General features: G+C 41.0%; 1 protein-coding gene across 1 annotated transcript in view; it reads left to right on the forward strand.

Annotated features, from left to right (window-relative positions):
- Nucleotides 1-21905, forward strand: part of ABCC1 (ATP binding cassette subfamily C member 1 (ABCC1 blood group)) — a 46505-nt gene that overhangs the window by 4910 nt on the left and 19690 nt on the right. Inside the window, exons 2-16 of the mRNA XM_064725800.1 lie at nt 6031-6207; nt 6941-7066; nt 8302-8439; nt 9543-9659; nt 11021-11082; nt 11892-12023; nt 13037-13264; nt 13922-14099; nt 14830-14991; nt 15652-15744; nt 16553-16756; nt 19127-19273; nt 19644-19731; nt 20205-20274; nt 21126-21252. Coding sequence (XP_064581870.1) covers nt 6031-6207; nt 6941-7066; nt 8302-8439; nt 9543-9659; nt 11021-11082; nt 11892-12023; nt 13037-13264; nt 13922-14099; nt 14830-14991; nt 15652-15744; nt 16553-16756; nt 19127-19273; nt 19644-19731; nt 20205-20274; nt 21126-21252 — 2049 coding nt within the window. The remainder of the gene's footprint in view (nt 1-6030; nt 6208-6940; nt 7067-8301; nt 8440-9542; nt 9660-11020; nt 11083-11891; nt 12024-13036; nt 13265-13921; nt 14100-14829; nt 14992-15651; nt 15745-16552; nt 16757-19126; nt 19274-19643; nt 19732-20204; nt 20275-21125; nt 21253-21905) is intronic.

The raw sequence follows: 21905 nt of genomic DNA on the forward strand, positions 1-21905 counted from the left end.
ACTGGGAGCGAGTGAAGGTCAGCTGGGGTTGGCTGGAGTCGCTCTGGGTCACATCTCTAAAAAGCCTCCTGCCGGGTACTGACCTTTACTTTTAATAGAGTCAGAATTCCTTGCATTACTGTTTTCTCACTCTTTGCACCTGTGCTACCTTCACATACAGTTTATCCCAACTTAAGCTGTTACCTTAGTCCCTTGGTAGGATTATTTCCCAGGTGTGTTCAGACTTCTCAGTGGTCTGAACTCAAGGTACAAGCTGTTGCATTATTGAGCAGAAGCTGCTGTGTTTGGTGCAAGAAGGAGATGAGAGCAGGAATCTTGTATCCTTTTAGGTAACAGTGATTTCAGTGAAAAACTTTGCAGAAAAGTAAAAATCCATAGGTTCTGAAACTAGAAGTGGTAAATATTTTGTTGTCAAGTGGCCAAATGTTTTGTTTTGGTACTTGCAGATATGGCAGGGTATGGAAATGCAGTGTCTGTAGAGAGAGGCTAAATTTTAATTTTGCAAGTTCTAATATAATCTGTTATATGTTTCTCTAACACAAAAAATAGCCATAGTTTAGTGGCTTTTAGCTTCTTTGTTTTCAAAGCTCAGCTCCTGTAAATGCCACAGCTGCAGGTGCTCCTTTCTTTGGCAATTTGTTAGCATCTGCTTCTTATTTTAGGCTAAAGGGTATAAAAAGGCAAAATGTGCTTTTTTATTTTAGGCTAAAGGGTATAAAAAGGCAAAATGTGCTTTTTTTTCCTCGGAATTTAACACAGTTCTAGCTGATGCAGTGGTTTCTATAATAAAGGATCTCAACTTTTTGTAAATATTAGGAAAGACTCATGTGTGGGTTTGGGACAAAGAGGTACAGACACCTGATTTAACTTCAGGACCAGTTATTGGAAGATAGAGGCTTTTCTTTGTCTGTGTTAACAAGTCAAATCTGCATTATGTAAGTAATTACTGTTGAGAACTTAAACCATTAAAACCATTTATAACTTGCTAAAACCATTTCTAATAGAAAACATATGAGAAATGAAGGGCATTTTTTCATCACTAGAAACACTGGTTCCCCCCCCCCCCAATATTCTTTATATACATGATAAAAAATTTAGGACCCTTGTTTTTTATGTAATTATTATATTTTGTAACTTTTTCACCTCTTGCTCTAACAATCTTGTCTTTGACAACATTAAGATGCTTCAAGAGTAAAGTTTAGGTTTCAGAATTGGAAGTGAAGGAGAGGCATGGTGTCTTCCCTTTTCTGAGGTCTCAGTCTGCACATGGTATTTTGGGAAGCTGGGCTAGAAAACTTTTGCAGGGATTCTGGAGTACTTTTCTTGTACAGATATCTGTTGCTTGTCTTACCAGCTTGTCACTCCCTGTGATGTGGGCTGAGCACAGCAGAGCAGATCTGGTGCTCGTGAGGATTGTGCCATGATCATTGTGCTTGTTCAGGCTCCATTCTAAACCCGAGCCTCAGCGCAGGTTTCAGACCCGACTCCAAAACATGAATGGCAGAACAAAGATGGCATATCAGGTATCAGGGACTTTTTTAAAGCAAGGTCAGAGCTCCTTTAAAGCAGCCTTAAAGAGAGAGGTCCTGTTCTGCACTTCCCTTACCCCCTCCCCCTTGTGCACTGATGCAGCCTCTCTGAAGATGAAGGCTGAGCCAGATCTGCCAAATCTCCTCTCTGGGGAGAGGCAGGAAATTTGCTGTCCTAGATAGGTGCCATGAGGCCACTGCCTTTTAGCCTATGCTGAGAGAGAGAGTGGTTCAGTCAGCTCATGGTTTTATAGGTGCTACACTGGGACATTTTTCAATCCTGTATCTAGAGCTGGCAGATTGTAAGACTTCCAATTTCAGTGGGAAAGTGATGATCCTATTATAATGAAAGTTGTCAGCTGCAATTACAGTGATAGTGCGTGAGAGAGCTAATTACTTTCAGTCAGCTAAATGTAAACATTGCATTAAACAGAGTCTTTTTTATTGTTGGGGAGATAAGATTGAGAAACTTTATCTTGGTATTACAGGGGAAGTGGTTCTTCTGTGGGTGATATTGAAGAAGTGGGTACACAGTGTCAGTGTCAAGCTCCGTTTGAGGGAGTAAGTGTTTACCATGATGTTAAGATTCCAATGTGGTTTTGTAATTTCATTTTTTATATAGCTGTGTGCTAAAGTTTTAAGTCACTTTTCAGTCACAGTTTGGTCCATGCAGGTGGATTTAACACTGTGGCTGACAGCCTGCATCTCTAGCACACTTGCACACAGCAGGATGAAACCAACCAATTTGGGTCTCTCCATTTCTGCCAGTGAGAATTCTGAAATGTGCTGTGGGTCAAGTGGGATTATTGGTGTGAGAACAAGCAACCCCTGGCTGTTCATTTTCCAGCCTTTCCTGCTGCCAGGAGAGGCAGCCAGCACCAAATGCTGTTATTCCTCAGATTAGCCTTCCAGGAGGCATACAACTGTCCTTGGCCTGTCTTCCCCCAGCAAAGTCACAATAACTGGCTTTTGTGTTGCAACTTTGTCTTACAGTTCTACTGCCAATGCTTTTATCTTGCCTGTTCCTGAAATTTTAGACAGGAGTTAGTATAGTTCTTCATTTTCCTAGGTTTTATGCACTGTTAAGTAAGCAGTTTACCTGTGAATGGATCAGTTTGATTCTGGGGAATGCCAAGCATTTTTGTGCCCCTCTTGTAGGCAGAGGGTTTCATTTCAGATGTGATAGGAAGCTTTTTTGTGCCATGAGAGAAAAAATGCTACAGGGAACTGGAACTGTGGACTGGTGTTTTTGAACCATAGTGCTTATGATAGAAATGAAAACTGAGAAATAGGTCAGGTAAAATTAAAAATACCCATCTGCTGTTCTGGGAAACTTTAAAATTGTTGAGGAATTTTTGAAAAGAAAAGAAAAACCAACCTGAAACTATTTAACATCTGAGTTATGGTTCTTCTGGACTATATTTACACTAAGCCAACAGTGTATCTCTCCCAACATCTAGCAAGAAAGGAACAAGGATCAGAATGATTCTTCTCCAGTGGGTTCCTGCAGTCACAGCTTAAAATGAAGGCTGCTTCCAGATTATACAGTTTAATAGCTGTAGACTTTACCCTGTTTTTTCCTCCTCTTCCTTTATGGCAGGAGGCTGCTAGTTTGTGTAGGCTTTCAGTGGTTGTATCTCTGCCATTTGATGTGACTTTGCAATGGGTCAGAATGAAAATGGTTAATCTTTGAGCTGAGAAAAATGGAGTAATTTCATGTTTTAGTACGACTTGCTAAAACAATGTTTCTAAAACTTGAGTCAGAAAAAATGTCATTAATTTGCTATTTAATGTCTGTTAAATACAAAGGTCTGCTTCAGTGAGTGTTTCTGCATTTTGTTTGTGATGAAAAAAGCCAAAACTGAATCTGGATTTATATAAAGCAAAGGAGAGAAGCATGTACTTTCCACTGGCACAACTAGTCTAGACTTGTGTAACTGAACCTATCATTTAAATGTGAATTCATGCTGGTTTCATGATGAGAGTGACATGTTTTCCAGCTGCAGTGGAACCTCCTGAGGCTGTGGTGTCCTCCATGCAGAACCCATCCTTTTGTAATGGATTGGGTTCCTCTTGATGGTGATCCCAGCTGGGCTCAGGCTGAGAGCTGCTGCTGCTGTGTCCTGAGACATCTCCCTGCTCGGTGTGCGTGTCCCTGCTCGGCGTGTGTGTCCCTGCTCGCTGTGTGTGTCCCTGCTCGGTGTGTGTGTCCCTGCTCGGCGTGCGTGTCCCTGCTCGGCGTGTGTGTCCCTGCTCGCTGTGTCCCTGCAGTGCCCCAGCGCCTCTGGGCTGGGGTCAACGGGGACCCTCCCGTGGCTGCTGTCACTGTGGGAGCTGTGACCCCTCACATGTGGCTCTGTGAGCACATGGGGTGCCCAGAGCAAGGGTGGGTCTGCCCCTCTGCTCCTGTCTGTGCTACACAGCTGAGGGGATCAGCAGGAAAATGCTGCTGTGTCTCTCTTCACGTGTTCCTTTCCTTTTGCCACCTGAAATGAATGTAAAATGGAAGTGGCTTCTGCATCTCGCCTGTGTGTTGCCGTTTCTTTTGTACAGAGAAGTGTTTTTAAAGCTGAGCGTGTTTCTACTTGATAGCAACAGCTTCTGGATGAAATCCTGGAAACATATGAAAGAGAGAGCTGATGTTGCTGTAAATTATAGCAGTAGTCTTGCCCAAAATTGCCCACTTGTCCCATCTTTCTGTTCTGAACACTGAAGTACCATTGCATTGTGCACTCTTGCCTTTTATGCAGAAACAAACACCTCCAGATAACTTGTAAAATGAAAGTCAAATGGAAGGTTGCATGTTTTTAGAATATCCTCCAGCCAGTGTGCATAGCAGTCATGCATACAGCACTTCTTGCTCTTATTTTGCCACGTGGCAGTGACATGTGTTACCTGCCCTGACCTTGCTGGTATTTGCCAGATTAATTTTATAGAAAGCATTTACAAACAGGGAAAAAGAAGTTAACAGCTTTCTAAAGGGTGTGTAGATCTCCTGAAGTTTATTCAATAAAAAGATGTCAGTGCTTTTGTTTGTTCCTTGTAAAGCTGATTGCATCTGGTTGGTTTACTTGTATAATCTTATAGCTATCTTAATTTGTGGATTGTAAACTGTTCTGCAGAGTCATGAGCCTTTCTTGGCTGTTGTGCTGGAGTAGTGCCGCTGAGACTTAGAAAGCCAAAAGCATTTGTGTGGTGGCTAAATGTAAGGATGACTCAGCTGAAATTCCTGATGAGTTAAGCAGTCAGGAAACTCAGTAAGCTGTGGCTGGCCACAGATCTCACAGCCACCGCCTTGTCACGAACAGCTTGTGACCCCTCCACAGGCACAGTCAAACATAACTGGGCATTCTTGTGTTCTGCCAGTGTTAATGCCCTGGAATTGCCTCAGAGATTTTCTAAAAATTAAAAACTAAAAATGATACATAGTGCGAAGGATTTTTAGAGTGCTGTGGAGAAAAATAACACTGAGTGTCCTGTGTATGCTGTCTGTTGTATCAGGTCCTAGATTCTGATAGAAATTGAGGGAAATGGGGAAGGAAAATGTATCTTCCCTCTCTCTTTAGATCTATGTTCTCTTTGTAATTGTGTTTGAAGCTGTTTATTCAGTGGAACATGGGGACAAACAAGGATCAAAGTGTGGTGATTCTGGGCAGTGGGATCTGCTTTCAGCTTTGATGTTGGAATAGAGGGAACAGGCACTACAGCTCCTTTTGGGTCTGTTTCCTCATCTATAAAATATGGATGATGGCACCTGTTTCAGTGGCCAGCTCAGGCTTTTATAAAGGAGTAGGATTACTGACATTATGTCCCAGTAGTGGTACTGGTGTTTTGTGTAGTGTAAGCTGTGCAACTGCCTGAAAAAGTGCTTTGCCACTGAAAAGTTAACACTACAGTCAACAAGCCTTTGGGCATGGGACTGCTGCTCTTGGCTCAGTGACTTTTAAACAGAAGTCTGGGAGCAATGCTTTGGCTGTTGACTGTTGCAGTCCATCTACAGCTGCAATGTTGTGCATTGCATTATTCTGTTGGAGAGTCAAAAATCTACAGCGCTTGAGAGAAGGTGTTGCATGTGGTAAGTTCTCAGCAAGGTCAATGACTTAAAGGTAAAATTTGCTGCAAGAGATTTTCCTAACTTAGAACAATCTTAAATATGGTATGAAAGCTCATGTTACTACTAAATAGTCTGTCATTGTGAATAGTCCTTGTGCCAGTAATTAAAATGTCATGGTTTTATTACTGTGAGCATCAGTTTTGGTTTGATTGTATGGTGATTTACCTTGGGCTTGAAAATTATGTTGAGAGAAGTAAGAAAACATTGTATTATGTCAATTTCCCTCCTCTTCTTATTGAGGAGGAAGCAAGCTACAAGGGTGAGCCTTTTACTTGAGTCTGTGCCTTGTTGTTGTGGATTTTTTATGCTGAGTTCCTGTTTCTGATTGTCAAATACTGAAGTTCAGTGTTGGCTTTCTCTGCAACTTAGCCTGTTTTCTTTCCCCAGGATTGGAATCTGACATGGCACACAGAAGATCCAGACTTCACCCTGTGCTTTCAGAACACAGTCCTGGTGTGGATCCCTTGCATTTACCTGTGGCTCTGCTTCCCAGTGTACTCGCTGTACCTTCGCTGGCATGACAGGGGCTACATCCAGGTGTCCAACCTGAACAAAGCCAAAACGGTGAGTGCCCCTGAAACCTTAGCTCAGCAGCCTGCTCTGCAAAGTGCAGCCTCTTTTCAGCCCTGTTCTAGCATCAGTCTTGACCTGTGTGCACGCTTCAGGGGTAACTTATTTGTTCTGCTTGTGTTTGATTTCCCAGCCTTTCCTGTTTCCTTTGCCCTTTTATCAGACTTTCTGAAAGTTACCCTGGCATAGCAAATAACATGCAAATCCTTTTAAAGAGCAGTTGGAGAAGACTGTTTTAAGGCAACTCAATCTCAAAGCCCTTATTTCTATCATAGAAAGAATTTATTATCCTGTCAGCTTCTGAAGTTACACACCATACATTTCTAGAGCTGCTGCAGGTGTTCCATTCCACTTCTATTGTGAAATAGGTACTTAATGGTTTTGGTTTTTTCTTCCCTGTAGAGTAAGTGCAAAGTTTTAAGAAGGGCTGTAATAACATGGTATATTGGAGAGGTTTTTTTTTCTCTGCAATCTGTTATTCAGGAGACCAGCTTTCTTCTTCATAATAGACTGAATTACATGGAATTAAAAACCAGTAAACTTTTTTCTTCTAGTAGGAGTTCAATAATTAAAGCCAAATTGCTTTTTTTTGGTGCATGTGGTAGAGTTGCCCAAATGATATGATCTGATTATGACTCCTGCTAATACATAAGATCTAGTGTTCATGTATATATTGTGCTGCATTATCTTTGTGAACTGATGTATTAAAGGCACTTTTTTATTGCAGGCTTTGGGCTTAATACTGTGGATAGTCTGCTGGGCAGACCTTTTCTACTCTTTCTGGGAAAGAAGTCAAAATATTTTTCGAGCTCCATTTTTTCTCATTAGCCCTACAGTATTGGGTATAACAATGGTAAGTTCTCCTGCACAGCCCCTGTCCATGCAAAGCTGTAAGCAATAACACAATCTCTGTGCTATTCACAGTGCTGTAACCCTTTGAGCTGCAGCCTTTATTTACAGACTTACTCTGTAGCTGAACTGTGAAATATTGACTCTGAAATACTCTTAATAAAAAAAGAGAAAAATCAGACTCTCACTGAACAGTCTATCTGTGCTCAGTGTGTTGCACATCAGCACACAAGGCAGTTTCAGTTGTCTTATTTTGGTAGGTCTGAGCTAGCATCCATTGAATAGTTTGGCTCAGGCATTGGGTAGAGGAATCAGCTCAAGAGAGCTGATTCAACCTGGATAATACACACCCCTGAACTTGGGGGACATTGTGGAAGTATCTCCATACAAACTGTCACATAACATTCATGAGTGTGTTGTCTTTGTTACTCTTGAGGGCACAGTGGGAAGCGTTGAAAGCCACAAGTCTGACAGGTGTCCCCAGCTGCCTCCTTTGACCTGGGTGTGCTGGGGTTTTCTGCTTTCACACCAACATCTCTGCATTTCAAGGCAGATGCCTTGCTCTTCATTTGCTGTCAGTTGCCTTAGGTTTATTACAGAGTTGGAATGATTAAACATGATGCTCACGGGGACACCACAACCCCAACAACAACAAAATCCCCAAACAGACCTCAAACATACTGACAAATGCAAGAGCTGTTAAGTAGTTTGTGATCATTTAATAATGCAGCTGCCAAGCTTTTGTCAGGCTGATTGAAAATGCATGTTGCAGTAGATAAGTGAGATGTAGAGCTTCCTAAAGGACTCTGAAAACACACAAAATACAGAAGTAGACTAATACTTGGTTGGTGTTGTGTGGTGTTATAACTTGTTTGGAAAAAATCCATTTATTTTAAGAAGAGCTAGTCAGGAAATGCCTTAATTCCATGTTGATTTGAGATATAGAACCAGAAAAGTAAAGAAGTAAAGGTTGGCAGTACTTATGTATATGTGATTGTTTATTTCTATTTAATGCATATTCCTTTTTCCTTTTTTGTCTACTCCTTATGTTTACTGATACAGAGAATTTCCTATTTAAATGTATTTTTGAATTACACTTTAAATTTCAGGAGTTTAGAAGGTCTGGGAGATACTGGGTTAGAAATGTTAAATAAGCAGATTTTAGCACAGTACCTTTTACATGTGCATAACACTGTAAAACCTAATTTGTGAATATATTTTCATTTTATTTGTCTGCAGTTGCTGGCCACATTTTTAATACAATATGAAAGAATAAAAGGAGTCCAGTCTTCTGGTGTAATGACAATTTTCTGGTTCATCTCATTGTTATGTGCCACAGTGATTTTTATATCCAAAATAAAACATGCCTTAAGTTTGGTAAGTGACTTTTAGCCTCATTCAGTTGAAAATGATCCCCAATGCTGCAACGATGGAATAGTTGCTTGGCAATTACACCAGTCAAATCAGTTAATGATTCATTTAGTGTACCTGCCTTCCTTGGGTTGCAACTGCAAGAGAAGCAGGAATTAATGTCTTCTGTTTTGAAATGCTCACGAAATTCAGAGTGATTTTAACTGTAGCAGCAGTTGCCAAGAGAACTGGGCTGGCTGTTGGGGAAAGCGGATGTGTCTGCTCGAGGGCTCTCAAATTCTCTGTAATCTTTGCTATCAAGCTGCTCGGGCTGGGTGTTTGTCACCTTCCTGTTGACTGAGCAGTGGATTTCCTGAAACACTTTGTTCAGTGCTGCTGTGGTCTCACCTGCTTGGACAAAATCAAAGTGAAATATTTTTATGACAGTTTGCCCCTGTAGTAAGACCACCTCAAGTATCAGACTAATTGTGGAGCTGCCTGAAAATGACATTTTTATTTCTTGAAACCTTTAAGCTGCATTGGCAATTTTGAGAACTTTCACGCAGCTGTTGTCTTTAGCTGCTGGGAATGGGATTTTACTGGGGTGTGTCCCCATCTATACCTGTGCTTTGATTTCTGTGGTTTATGTGTATGCATCAGTCCCAGTCTTAGAAACTGAAAGAACCTCTAAAGTTTGCACTCAGTGGAACAAAGTGTAATGTAAATTCTGCTCTCTGTAATTTTTTCAATTCTGAGAATTAAAAAATTGGCTTTCAGTACTCCTTGCTACCCAGTGCATAAATGTTTTGCTCCTTTAAGGAATACACTGACTTCAAATTGGGGCTGTGTTGGCACAAACCATGTGTTAAAGAGAACTTTTTACATAAGAAATAATGCTTGTATTTTAATGGTAATGACTGAATAAAAATAAATGTGTCTTTGACATCCTCTCCTCTTTCATTACCTTCCCTTTACCAAAATAGACATTGACTTTAATTTGCATGGGGATGAGTAGTGTAGCACTTAGTTTGCTGAACTTACAGTAAGGAGCTGTTTTCTGTTTAATCATAACATGGTAATTAAAATAAATTCCTCAAGCCTTCTAACTGGAATATGTCCTTCCTTTGCAGGAGGATCCATTTCGTTATGCCACCTTCTGTATCTACTTTCTCCTGGTATTAGTAGAGCTCATCCTGTGTTGTTTTCCAGAGCAACCACCTTTGTTTTCTGAAACAGTAAATGATCCTGTGAGTGAGTCTGTACAGAGTGCCAAGTATCATATGTGCAATATTCTGTGTATTCTTGAGCTACAGGGCCATAGTCTCCAACATGATAAATAATTAAAATTCTGCTTTTTATTTGGTGATGCAAAACAAGCCCATAACATGCAAAACTGGAGGAAGGGAGGGGCTGTATGTGAGAAAAAGCACAAAAATACAGTTACCCTTGTTGCTGAATAGAATTCCTGAAGGATAAGTTCTACGTATTTATATTCAGTAGTGCTGCTGGCAGTCAGTGGGAAATGGTGATTTGAAATGCTGTGCTCCTGGTTATCTGATATGTTCAGCAGGCAGTAGCATGTGGATTCACTTTCATTTGAACACAGGGAAGAATTTAGACCTGGAAAGATTTTTCAACTTGGGCAGATGTGTTTGATTTCTGTGTTTATCACTCTTGTGTCAAGTAAAGATTTAACCAGCTCAGACACAAGAGCAGCTAATGCTAGAGGGTGCATTGGATGTAGATATTTAATTTTACCTAGACATGATCTGTTTGGCTTGTGTTCTTAACTGTATGTATGAGCTTTATGGCATGAAATTCCAGTTTTATACAAGGTCTGATTCTGGTTTGATGGCAGTTCAGCAACACTGACTGATGAAGGAAGGTGTGAAATGTCTGAGGGGGGAATAAATACTGCCTTTGTAACTGGGGAAAGGGTCCTTGGGCACATCCTGAGTGCCACAGGTACCTTCCCCAGCAGTGTCCTGGTGCCAGGGTGCTCTGCCTGGCCATGGCAGTCTGTGTGCCTGGGAGGGGGAGCAGATTGCTGAGTCTTTGGATCTTCTTCATCTTTTGGTTCCTTTCCTCTCATTCAGGGGTTAAATACATGTGACAGGTTACTGTGGGTGTGAGGAAACCTTTTGTTTGATCATGGTTGGAATAATTACAAGGTGCTTTGAGACCTCAGTGATTTGTTTTTCTGTCCTGAGTATTTCTAGGAATTTAGAATGTCTTCAGGAAATAGGGCAGACTTCAAATTTTAACCTTTCATTTTGTTGGGAAAAAGAGCAAAGAAGTCATGTTAGTTAGCTTTAAATTCTGCTTTATGCCCTTTTACCAAATATTTCCAAACCAGAAATTCCTCCAGCTGTTTGTTGTGTTGTTGATGTGGAGCACTCTTGGTTGAGCACTGCTGTTCTGTGTCCCTGGTGGAGCCTGCTGAGGTTGGGCTTGTGTTTGCTCTCAACAGCATGAATGGCAAGTTTTAGTCATGTGAAAAAAATACTGTAAACAAAAGGAATTTCAAAAACATCTTTTCTGCTTTGCTTGTTTCTTTTGGCCCTGCAGTCATTTTGTATGTGGATTGATTTCTTTTTCTCTCCTTTAGAATCCATGTCCAGAGTTCAGTGCTTCTTTCCTCTCCAGAATCACATTCTGGTGGATCACTGGGTAAGATCAAGCTGTTGCATAAATCACCAGTTAAAGACAGATGACACTTTGCTTTCAGAGCTAAATTAGCAATAATCATGCAACAATAATTTTGCTTGGTTGTTTTGTAGATAGCTTAAATTTTTAGAAAGCTTGATTAATATTTTTAAACTTCCTTTGTAAGGTCTTTGTAATTTAAATCTTGCTAGTCTGTATTTAATATGTTTGAAGGAATATAATGAAAAAAAATCCTTGGGAAATATAAGAAAGGAGAAATTGTCGGCTGTATTTAGAAACTAAGGCATTGGAAACTATTACATCTTTTTGTCCAATAGGCTCTTTTTTTCCCATTAACTTAATTCTACTTATGCTGTATGATTTGTGAGTTAAATCACAGAAGCATGTAAAATAATATTGGTGTGTAGTTGTGGCTGGTACTTGGCCAGAGTTCCAACAGAAAGCTAGATGAAAGAAGTTGCTTTATGAAATTAAAGGCTAATAAAGATTTTGAAACTTGCTAGGCATGGGAATATTTATTGCCTGGCTGATTTTCAAATGAGATCACTTCATCCTTTCTTTTATTTTCCCTGGAATTTGAATTCAGTGGCATATCCTGGCTCCTTAGCTGTTTTGGTGTCTAGTTCTCCCAGTAAAGAAAGGAGGATGTATGTTTTAGCATCTGGACCTGTGTTGCTGCAGGCACTAATGCTTGCTTGCATCTTTGTGGAGAGCTGGCTCTGTTCTGGGGCTGTATCTATAGATCTATCTCTATATATGCACAAACATTGATGGTACTGTTAAATTTATATTGCTGATTCCTTCTCATGCAGGCTGATGATTCAGGGTTATCGGAGCCCTTTGGAAGCCAAGGATTTGTGGTCATTAAATAAAGAGGACAAATCAGAGGAAATAGTGCCAGGTTTGGCTAGAAACTGGGCAAAAGAGTGGTCAAAGACCAAGAGGTAAGTTCAGTTATCCTGGCTTTCAGTTCTGCCAAGACACAGAGGTTTAAGAGCTCAAGTGACTCAGCCTCTGCTTAGAGGTGTTAGTTGTTTGTTACCAAACCTGCTTTTGTAAGGCTGCCCCTGTTTGTCCTTGGGTGCTCAGAGAGCTGGAACCAAGTGGGGCATTTATTTCTTCTTTATGAAGAGCTGCATCGACTTTCTCTTCATCTTTCATGATCCAAAACTCGTTACTGTGACTTTTGATGTGTGGTTTTCCCCTGGGCAGGGAGTGTTTGCACACAAACTTCTGCGGTGTGATTTGGGAGCTTGGGCTCCCTCTGTAGTTGGCAAAGCCTCGGGAGGGTAGTTCAGGGTGTCAAAGTGAGCAGCTTATTCCCTTCTTTTGACTATATAGGGAGTCTGAGCATCTCAGCCAGATGACTAAAATTAGAAAGCCTGCATGCCTGTGGTCCCCATCCTACTTTCATCATCCTTGGCTGCAGCAAATAGGAGCACCTTTTCATTGAAGGGAAATGGTGTGCTTGCTCACACAGTGTATTTTACATCCAGCTTGTCCTCAGAAGTTCAGAGCATGCAGTTTAGTATAAGCCAGATGTAATAAAAGAATGTGTTCAGTCCATTGGGGATGTCTTGGCATTAACCTGGCTTCAGTCTGTTAACTCTGGTGGGACAGTGAAGTGTTGGTTTTGATGAAAGTTCAGTACACTGGGTTCTAGGATAATAATGTCCTCTGCTCTTCAAGCTTATGAGTTACAGCTCTATTCCTCATTCCCCAGGGCAGGCTTAAGGGAGAGATTTCCAGGAATGTTACCTATCCAAGCAAAGAACCATTTCTGAGCAGCCAGTTCATTTAGTTGTTGTATGATTAAATACATTTGACAGTAAAACTCAGTTCAGCTGTTAAGAATCAAAATAAGCAGCTCATTTACATGTCATTTGTACAGGGAACCTTTTTCCAGTTGGCTTTATGCTTGAATAAAGGCTACATTCTCTACCTGATCTTTTTTCAGGCAACCACCAAACATGTTATATGCTCCCAAAAAGCAGCAAAAATCAGGGGACTCAAATGGTGATGTGACAGAAGAGGTTGAAGCTTTGATTATAAAACCATCTCAGAAGAGCCCTGAAGCATCTTTATTCAAGGTGTTATATAAAACCTTTGGACCATATTTTCTCATGAGCTTCCTTTTTAAAGCTGCACATGATCTCTTGATGTTTGCAGGCCCGGAAATTCTGAAGTAAGACCTTATATTTTTTATTGTATTAAATGTCTGGGAACAGGTTTTAAGACATGCTGGTATTTCACTCCCCAAACTGCTTTGCCTTCAGCTGATACAATGAGGAAGAGATGTCATAAAAGGGAGCAAACATGATTTCAGTCCATTGGTTTTCAAATTACAACATCATGCAATAAATGTTTAACTTCTTTTCCTTTTCAGCACCGGGAAGGCAGAGCAGGAACACAATCAGCTGTAGCAGGAGAGTTTGCTCAGTGCTAACCTGTAATTATTCTGTGCCTACACATCAGAGTGTGTGGTTCCACAGAGAGCTGAGGAGCTGGGAGGGTTGTGTTGCTTTGAGCTGAGAAGTAAAGGAGCTGCAGGTGGTTGTGTTTCTGCTGCAGGGGCTATGAGGCTTCTCAGTGTACCCAAGAGAATGCTGTACATGTGAGCTATGTGATATTGAGGTTTCACACTGGTACCTTGAGGAGGGAGTGATCTATGCTCATACCAAGTGATCTCCAGTTTCTAAGAAGTTTGCTGAAGTGTTTTGTTGAAGTTTGGTACTTCAGGTGCTTGCATGACCTGTGCAATGTTTGGGATAACCCAAGGCTGCAACCATGACATTTGGTTTTGTTTTCCATCTATCAAGAGACCTCATTTCTCTCTCCACAGATTGCTGCTCAACTTTGTAAACAACAAGGCTGCCCCAAACTGGCAGGGCTACTTTTATACAGTACTGCTGTTTGTCTGTGCCTGTCTTCAGACTCTGATCCTTCACCAGTATTTTCATATTTGCTTTGTAACTGGAATGAGGCTCAAAACAGCCATTGTTGGTGTAATTTATAGAAAGGTAGGTGTTCTTTAAATATGTAACAATACTGTGACTACAAGTATGCAATATCTGTGACTGTGAGAATGCATCACTTAAGTCTGAGTAATAAGATAGGAGACTCTGGTATGCTGATTCCTAACTCTTAATAGAAATAAGAGCATGTCTAATTTATAAATAAAAGCCTTTAAGCCAGGGCAGTTTTCTAATTCACTGCTTAACATTCTTCTTCTCACTGCCAAGTAAGAAAACTTTCCTCATTTAGACTTGGGGTGTGCATTGCTTCAGTTGGTGCAAAAATTAAAGATGCATCTACATATACAGCTTCCTTTGGGATTTACCAGCAGTGCCATCTTAGAATAAGCTGGAACATTTTAGAAAACTGTGAACTGATAGCTGTGTGTGAGGAAAATGTGTCACAAGAAGTGGAGATTCCACTTAGACTAAAACAAAAATAAGTAACAAACCAGGTAAACAATACCCCCAAGCAATAAACCCACCAGCCCATACCCCCAAGTTTGCTTGTTGACTTTAATTCTATATTAACTTAAACCCAGCTGATTGATTCAAACTGTTCAACTTGCATTTTGCAGGATGTACAGGGTGAACAGAATATGAAGGAGGAAAATTATTACTTGTGATTTAAAAGATGCAGTTGTGTAAAGCATTTGACTTCTGTGGATAAAATACAAATGACTAAGTCTGTCCTCATGTTGTTTTAATTGTTTTTTGCTTTTTTACCTTCATGTAGGCTCTTGTTATCACAAATTCTGCTAGGAAGACTTCTACTGTGGGTGAGATTGTGAATCTGATGTCTGTGGATGCTCAGAGATTCATGGACTTGGCTACCTACATCAACATGATCTGGTCTGCCCCTCTGCAGGTGATACTGGCGCTGTACCTGCTGTGGAGGGTGAGCACTGTGTGTTGTTCCTTGTGTTGGCTTTGGCACTGTGCTGCTTCCCTGATTCTGTGCCCACACACACCTGTTGTTCAGACCTTTGTGTGCAGCAGTGAGGAGAAAATGCTGTTTATTAAGAAGCCATTCAGAGCTGCTGTTGTCGCTGCTGTCAGGAGGTTCTGAATTTGCACTTCTGAGTTCATATGGGGAGAATGCAGAGAGGAACTATTATCTTTGGGGGGACTGCAGCACCTGGAGGATCTCACTTGTCCCTTGATTTAAATAAAAGTGGTCTTGGCTCTGTGCTCAGAGTAACATTTGAGATGTTGCTGTTTCTGGTTCACAAAGCACTGGGCTGACTCTTCTTCAGAAGAGAAGACAAATCAGCAAAAAGTGCAAACTGTTAAAACATATTTGTGTGTGTGTAGAGATACATTTGAGAGATTGATCTATATGTACTCCTACATGAGGGCTATATATATATATAAAAATATATGTTTCTTTCAAGAGTCAAAATATATAGATATTAACCTAAGCCTCCACGTGATCCTTCTCTTCTTCTCCCAAGCTGAAAGCCTAATTCAGAATGATTTTCTGTAATGTATGCAGTGATTTGAGCTAATATTTTAAAAAATTAGTTTGAATAAATGCTTACAATGATGTGCTTTTCAGAATTTAGGTCCTTCAGTGCTGGCAGGTGTGGCTGTCATGATCCTTCTGGTTCCAATAAATGCTGTGATGGCAATGAAGACAAAAACCTATCAGGTTAGCATCTCTATAGAGTGCTTTTAAGATACATCTATTCTTTGACTTGTTCCTGGAGGGTTTTTCTTATTTTTTTTCCCATCCCTCTAACTAGCCCTTAAAAAATGGAAGGGAAAGAAAGGTCAGAGGGGTTGTGTATTCAGAATAAACAAACTTGTGTATTTTTCAGCCTTACAGCTTATCTGTATGTAATGGTCTAAAAACCTGCAGTAGTGAAGGCCAAGGTAGCACTTCAGACAGCTTCATGAGATGTCCAGTGATTGAATTATTAGGAATTAGTTCAGTTTTTAACTTGCCTTAAAACTAAAGTGCAAAAGTAAACTGCTGTCTGCCTAATGAACCTAATGGCCATGAATGAAATATTCATGTTTCCAGGATGTGTTTGTTTCCTGGAGAGATGAAGAAGAAAAAAGCCATTGATAGTGCTGAAAATAAAGCAAAATAAAGTTTGGTCTAAGGTTAGAAGCAAGCTGCACATCTTACACTGGTTTATTTTTTAACTGCATATTGTACCTGAGTCCCAGGGCTCCCTGTTGCACGGTTAATCACATTTAAACCAGTGCCACACTTGTTTTGATCTTGCTTTGGATTTGTAGTTACATGAAGCATTCTTTTAATTGGTTTAAAACATCTTGTTAATTCTGCATATTTGTTTGTTCAGATAGTATCTCAGATTTCCTGCTTGGGAAGCAAGTAAGCTTTTGATGATAATGAGGTAAATTTGCCATTGCAAAATAGAAAGCTCAGAACTTTGAGGTTCTGCCAAGTATTGTGCTCTGTTAATTATTTTTTGCAATGTTGTTTTTAGGTGGCTCAAATGAAGAGCAAAGACAACAGAATTAAGCTGATGAATGAAATTCTCAATGGGATTAAAGTTCTGAAACTTTATGCTTGGGAATTAGCCTTTAAAGAGAAGGTATTAGAGATCAGACAGAAAGAACTCAAAGTCCTAAAAAAATCTGCTTACCTTGCTGCAATGGCAACCTTCACTTGGGTTTGTGCTCCGTTTTTGGTAAGTGAAACAAATCTAGAAGTCTTCTCTCCTTTTTGGGATTGTGCTTTCCAAGGCAGCACTTGAGAACTTCTTTTGATTTTGTTTTTTATTGAGTTAAGCCAAAATGCCCTCCAGAAGGGGGGGTCCTTGGACACTTAGGGGTCCATTTCTCTGTGGAAAGGCATGACTGTTTTCTTTGAAATTCACTAACAGCCAGGTTGGATGTGTTCTAGAAGTTAATGTCCAAGTATTGGAAATAAAAACCTCCTCTGCATCCCCTCCTATTTTTAGTAGTGTACTTGAGGAATCTCAGATGAAATGTATGGTCAGATATAGGAGAATAAAAAAAATCCCTTATTTCAGTGTGTTTCTGAGCAGCAGCAGGTCCTTCTACAAGAGCTCCTGACTGAATGGGGTGTTGGGCTCCAGGAGTGCCTCTGGCTGGGATTCTCCCAGCATCTGTGTAAGAACCATGTGCAAAAGGAAAAACCATTGTGTGGCCTGAGATGGCTTCAAATTCTTACTTAAAAAAAAATAAAAATCCATGATATGCCAAACATCCCTCCTGTGTTTGTGGTTAGCTTACATTTCACCTAATGCAAGGGAGAGAAGAGTGAGATCACATCAAATTTGCTTCAGGCCCTATTAGAATGAGGGGCCATTGCTCTTGTCTGCAGGAACAATTAAAAGCCATGACTACATTAGGATAAAATATGTGCTGTTCCAGTTGGAGGTGTTTAAGTGTACTTTCCAGTCTCAGATTCCTTCCCTGCAAACATTTTTAGTGTTTACATTATGCTCGGGGCGTGATGAAAGGCAGAGAAGCATCAGCCGCATTCTTGAGTGAATGCTTTTCTAAAAGAAGTCTGGGATTATCTGAATATAAATACATTATTAAATGAAATTTCTAAATAAAACCCTGCAGGTGGACTCCCCAGTGCTGATGGTGGAGCCTGGGGGGGCAGACTGGTGGGATGTCCCAATACACACAGGGGTGGGTGTGTGGCACTGGGTCTGCTGGGGCACAACCCGGAGGGCAAGGCTGCTCTTCAGCATCTTGTTGCTTGGATTTTTGGGTTTTTTTTTTTAATATTTTGCTAAAAAAAAAAATTATTGTCTGTTTGGAAGCACTTTTGACCTTGAAAACTTTTATTTCCTCTACTTCTTCCCATTTCCAAGGCCAGAGTTTTTAGTCATTGTTTTAGTCAACAGGACCCGCTGGGTTTGCAGTGCCTCCCCTGCTGCCCTGTGTGCTGCTGAGGGTGAATTTCAGACTCATTGCTGCTAACACAAGAGTGCAGACATGCTGCTTGGGAGGTTATTCTTTGGCCCTGTCTTGTTTTTGATCTCCATGGGAGGGCTTTCTCCCTGGGACAGGGCTGTCCAAACTAAGGGCTGTACAAACAAGCTACTGTACAAGGCACAGCTGAGTCAGCTGCTGCACCCAGAGCAATCCATGTCTTCACAGCAGCCAGATTTGTTAACAGAAACTCTGATGTCTTCAGTGGATGCTGTGCTTAGATGAGACTTACCTGGGGAGCTCATTATTTCAAGTCTTTCAGGAGGGAGGATGCCAGAAGTTTATCTACTTTGATTTCTTATTTTAATTGGCAGTCTGTGGGAAAAAACAGCTGGATCTTGTGATATCCTGAGGTGTGAGGGTATTATCATGAAAGATAAAACTATGAAGGGAATAGTTGTGAAAACAAACATCTGGTTTTACTTAGTTTGCTTTATTTTACTGTAATATATTCAATACATTTTAAAAAAAAAGTGTATGGATTTTTTGTGTTATTTTTATAGCTTATGATTCATGATAACAGTGGTTCAGTGTAATTTCCTTGTTCAGTATGAAACTGAAACAGTTCAAAACAGAAAAGGCTTCATCTTTGTAGTGCAATAACATTGCAAGTTTCTTGTCCATGATAAAGTGGGCTGTATTTGGAAATCTAGGGTTGTAGTAGTCTATACAAACTATAAACAGGTTAGTATTGGGGTGCTTCTAACTTTTCTGCCAATATATGTTACTGATCCAATATCTGATACTTTGAGGAGTGTCTTAAAACTGAAAGAGATCAGGAAAAAAGATAATTTCTCTACTTCCCTTCTGCTGCTGTGTGACCTCAAATAGCCTGGAATGTTTGTGGTTTCACTTCTGCTGTGTGAGGAAGGTGAGCACTTGGCTCTTTTTAAAGAGGAGCCATCAACTTCTTACGACAGCAGACTTTAATCATATGTTTGTTTTGCAAAAAGTGTTGTCAGGACCAGAAAGTTATCAGAACATTGCTCTTTCTTTGATTTATAGTATGATTGCAGTTGTCACACTGTGCTCCTGACCTGGTGGCTTTAAGACATGACCCTCACTGCAGCCTTTGCCCTTGGTTTCAGGTGGCCCTGTCCACGTTTGCTGTGTATGTCACCATAGACGAGAACAACATCTTGGATGCTCAGAAGGCCTTTGTTTCCCTGGCGTTATTCAACATCCTCAGGTTCCCACTGAACATGCTCCCTATGGTCATCAGCAACATTGTAGAAGTAAGATTTCAGTCGTTAACAGGTGTTCTGTGTGCAGGAGGAGGCCCTGGGTGGAAAGATAACATCCCCCTGCTTGGAGAATGAGCACAGGGGAAATGTGGGCACCTCTGGAAGGGACCTTGCAGTTCCTGTGTGTTAAGTGCTGTGCTGGTGAAATAATCCCAGTTGTGGTGGAAAGGTGTTCCTTCCATCACCCACAAATTTCTTGGGGGTTGGGCAGTGAAAGTTTGGCTATCCAACCAACTATGCAGTGGATTTAAGGAGGGATTGGGAGTGCATAATAATGGTATAATGTGTATGTGGCACAAAACAGTGAGCACATAAAGGTAATGAGCAGAGTATAAAGTGTTTTGCACCCTTTTCCACGCAGGCCAGTGTCTCCCTGAAGCGCCTCAGGGTGTTCCTGTCCCATGAGGAGTTGGATCCAGACAGCATAGTCAGGGGTCCCATCAAACAGGGTGAGTTTCTATGCAAATCAGTGTGTGCAGGTTCTGGGTGGTTTCTTTTGCTTGCTAAAACAAATTTACTGCATTTTTGGTGGGTTTTGCTGATAAATTTGAGACAGAAAACAGAGAAGAGAGTTTGTAAAGTGAAAATTATGTACAGGTTCTTCTTCCTTCTCAGATAGTTTCTTTCCCCTCCACAACTGATTTGGCAGGGCTGGAGATGCAGCTGAATTAGTTGATATCTGTGTGTGTAGCTGATGTTCATGTACCTCCTGATTGCTCAAAGGGTAATCTTGGGACCTCTGCTGTCTTGCCAAATTCAGTAAAAGCAGAACACTAGTTTTTGGCAAGCAGCGGGTTGTTGTTCTTTTGAAAAAGTAACTTTATACCTCTGCCCATGTGTGTTTGGATTGACTTTGAATTGTGAGCACTCAGTTTAGCTGTTTGCATTGGTACTTTTATAAATATGAGTTTTATCTTTGCAGCTGAAGGATGCATTGTTGTGAAGAATGCAACATTTAGCTGGGCCAAAACTGATCCCCCTTTGCTGAACAGGTAAAGATTGGTGCTCTTTATTCCATTCCATAATCCTGCTGCACCATAGATGATCTATACTTGAATTATAAAGTACATATGGAGAAGAATTTGTTGCCATGAAGAAAGAGAACAAATAACATCAGTTCTATATATAAATATTTTTAAAATTAGAGCTTTATGAACTGGAGGGATTTACAGTTTATTGCGTTTATGGAATGCACGAGGGGAGGTCGCAGGAGAGGTAGGGATGAGGGCAGAGAGAGCTGCAGGGGATTTCAGCAGTGGCTGTTGCTGCAGATGGGCTGAGCTCCATCTAGAGGGTGCAGCCAGCTCAGCCCCTCTCAGCCAGCTCTGCTCCCTCCTGTTTGTGTCCTCAGGCTCCATTCCACAGCTGATTCTCAGTGCACTCTGCTGTCCCTGATCCCGGGCTGCAGAAAGCAAACAGTGATGCAGCCACAGGCTGTGTCTGCCCTGGCCCTGCTCCCTTCCTTAACTTTGGTTGCTTTCACTTGGGCCTTAAATGGCAAATTCTTTGGGACAAAAATTTGCTGTATTTACATTTGTGTTCATAGAACACTTGAGAGAAATCCTGGTGAGATTGGGTCACAGTGCTTTATTTCTTTCTGTTTTCTTCCCCTTCAGACTAATTGCATATTATGTTCTGTATTCTAAGTTTGAGGAGAGCTTGGTGCTTTCTGAGTGAGGGGTTTGGGTTTTGAGGCAGTTACGGTTTCAGTGCTGAGTCAGTGTTTGCAGAGGGTGTTCACATTGCACCGGATGGTTCGTGCTGTAGATGGGCTGTTCAACTGACTGTTTAACTACTGGGGAGTGCCAGCAAGCAAGGCTGAACTGTGTGCACTTTATTTCAGCATTAATTTCACTGTTCCTGAAGGCTCCTTGGTGGCTGTTGTTGGTCAAGTTGGCTGTGGAAAGTCCTCACTGCTGTCTGCATTGCTGGGGGAGATGGACAAGAAGGAAGGCTACGTGGTGGTCAAGGTGTGACACGTCTGCAGAGTTGTTCAGCTGTTTGTGGGTATTGCCAGAGGGATTCTAGATTTCCAAGAAAGTGTGAGGAGGGAAGAGACAGACTTGCAAATAAACGCACTTCTTAGCCTGCTTTCCTGGCAAACCATGTATATCCATTAGCCTGCACTCTGTGTCATTTATCCAATAGCTTCCAAATCTGTTGGTGTCAGATTTAGCCAAATAAAACACTGGAGCACTCAAAGGTGAGTGCTCTGGTGAGTCTGGGTATGAGATGGGGAGACCCTGTTAAATATTCTCTGAGGAAGAGCAGTGTTGGGTTCTGCCTTCTCAGACATCAGAGAATTGCAAGGAGAGGGTGCACCCAGACACCTGAACGTGGAAAAGCTGCTGCTGCAGTTTGTTCTTTCCTAGACATCAGTGCTGCACAGAGCTAACAGAGAAAAAATGACCTGGAAATAAAATTACTTTTAAGAACAAAACAAATCTGCTGCATTTAAAAGTCTGTAGGTTTGGCCACCTTCAGAATTATTGTGGAAAAATAAACTAGTTGCGATCTGAGTCACTAATTATGAGTGCAGAAAGAGAAGACAGCTGATACACAAAGCAAAATACTCTGCTTTATCTCAGTCTCCTCCTTTGAAGTGACTTTTATATGGAAACCA

The sequence above is a fragment of the Zonotrichia leucophrys genome, chromosome 14, assembly GCF_028769735.1.
Source record: "Zonotrichia leucophrys gambelii isolate GWCS_2022_RI chromosome 14, RI_Zleu_2.0, whole genome shotgun sequence".
Taxonomy (NCBI): Eukaryota; Metazoa; Chordata; class Aves; order Passeriformes; family Passerellidae; genus Zonotrichia; species Zonotrichia leucophrys.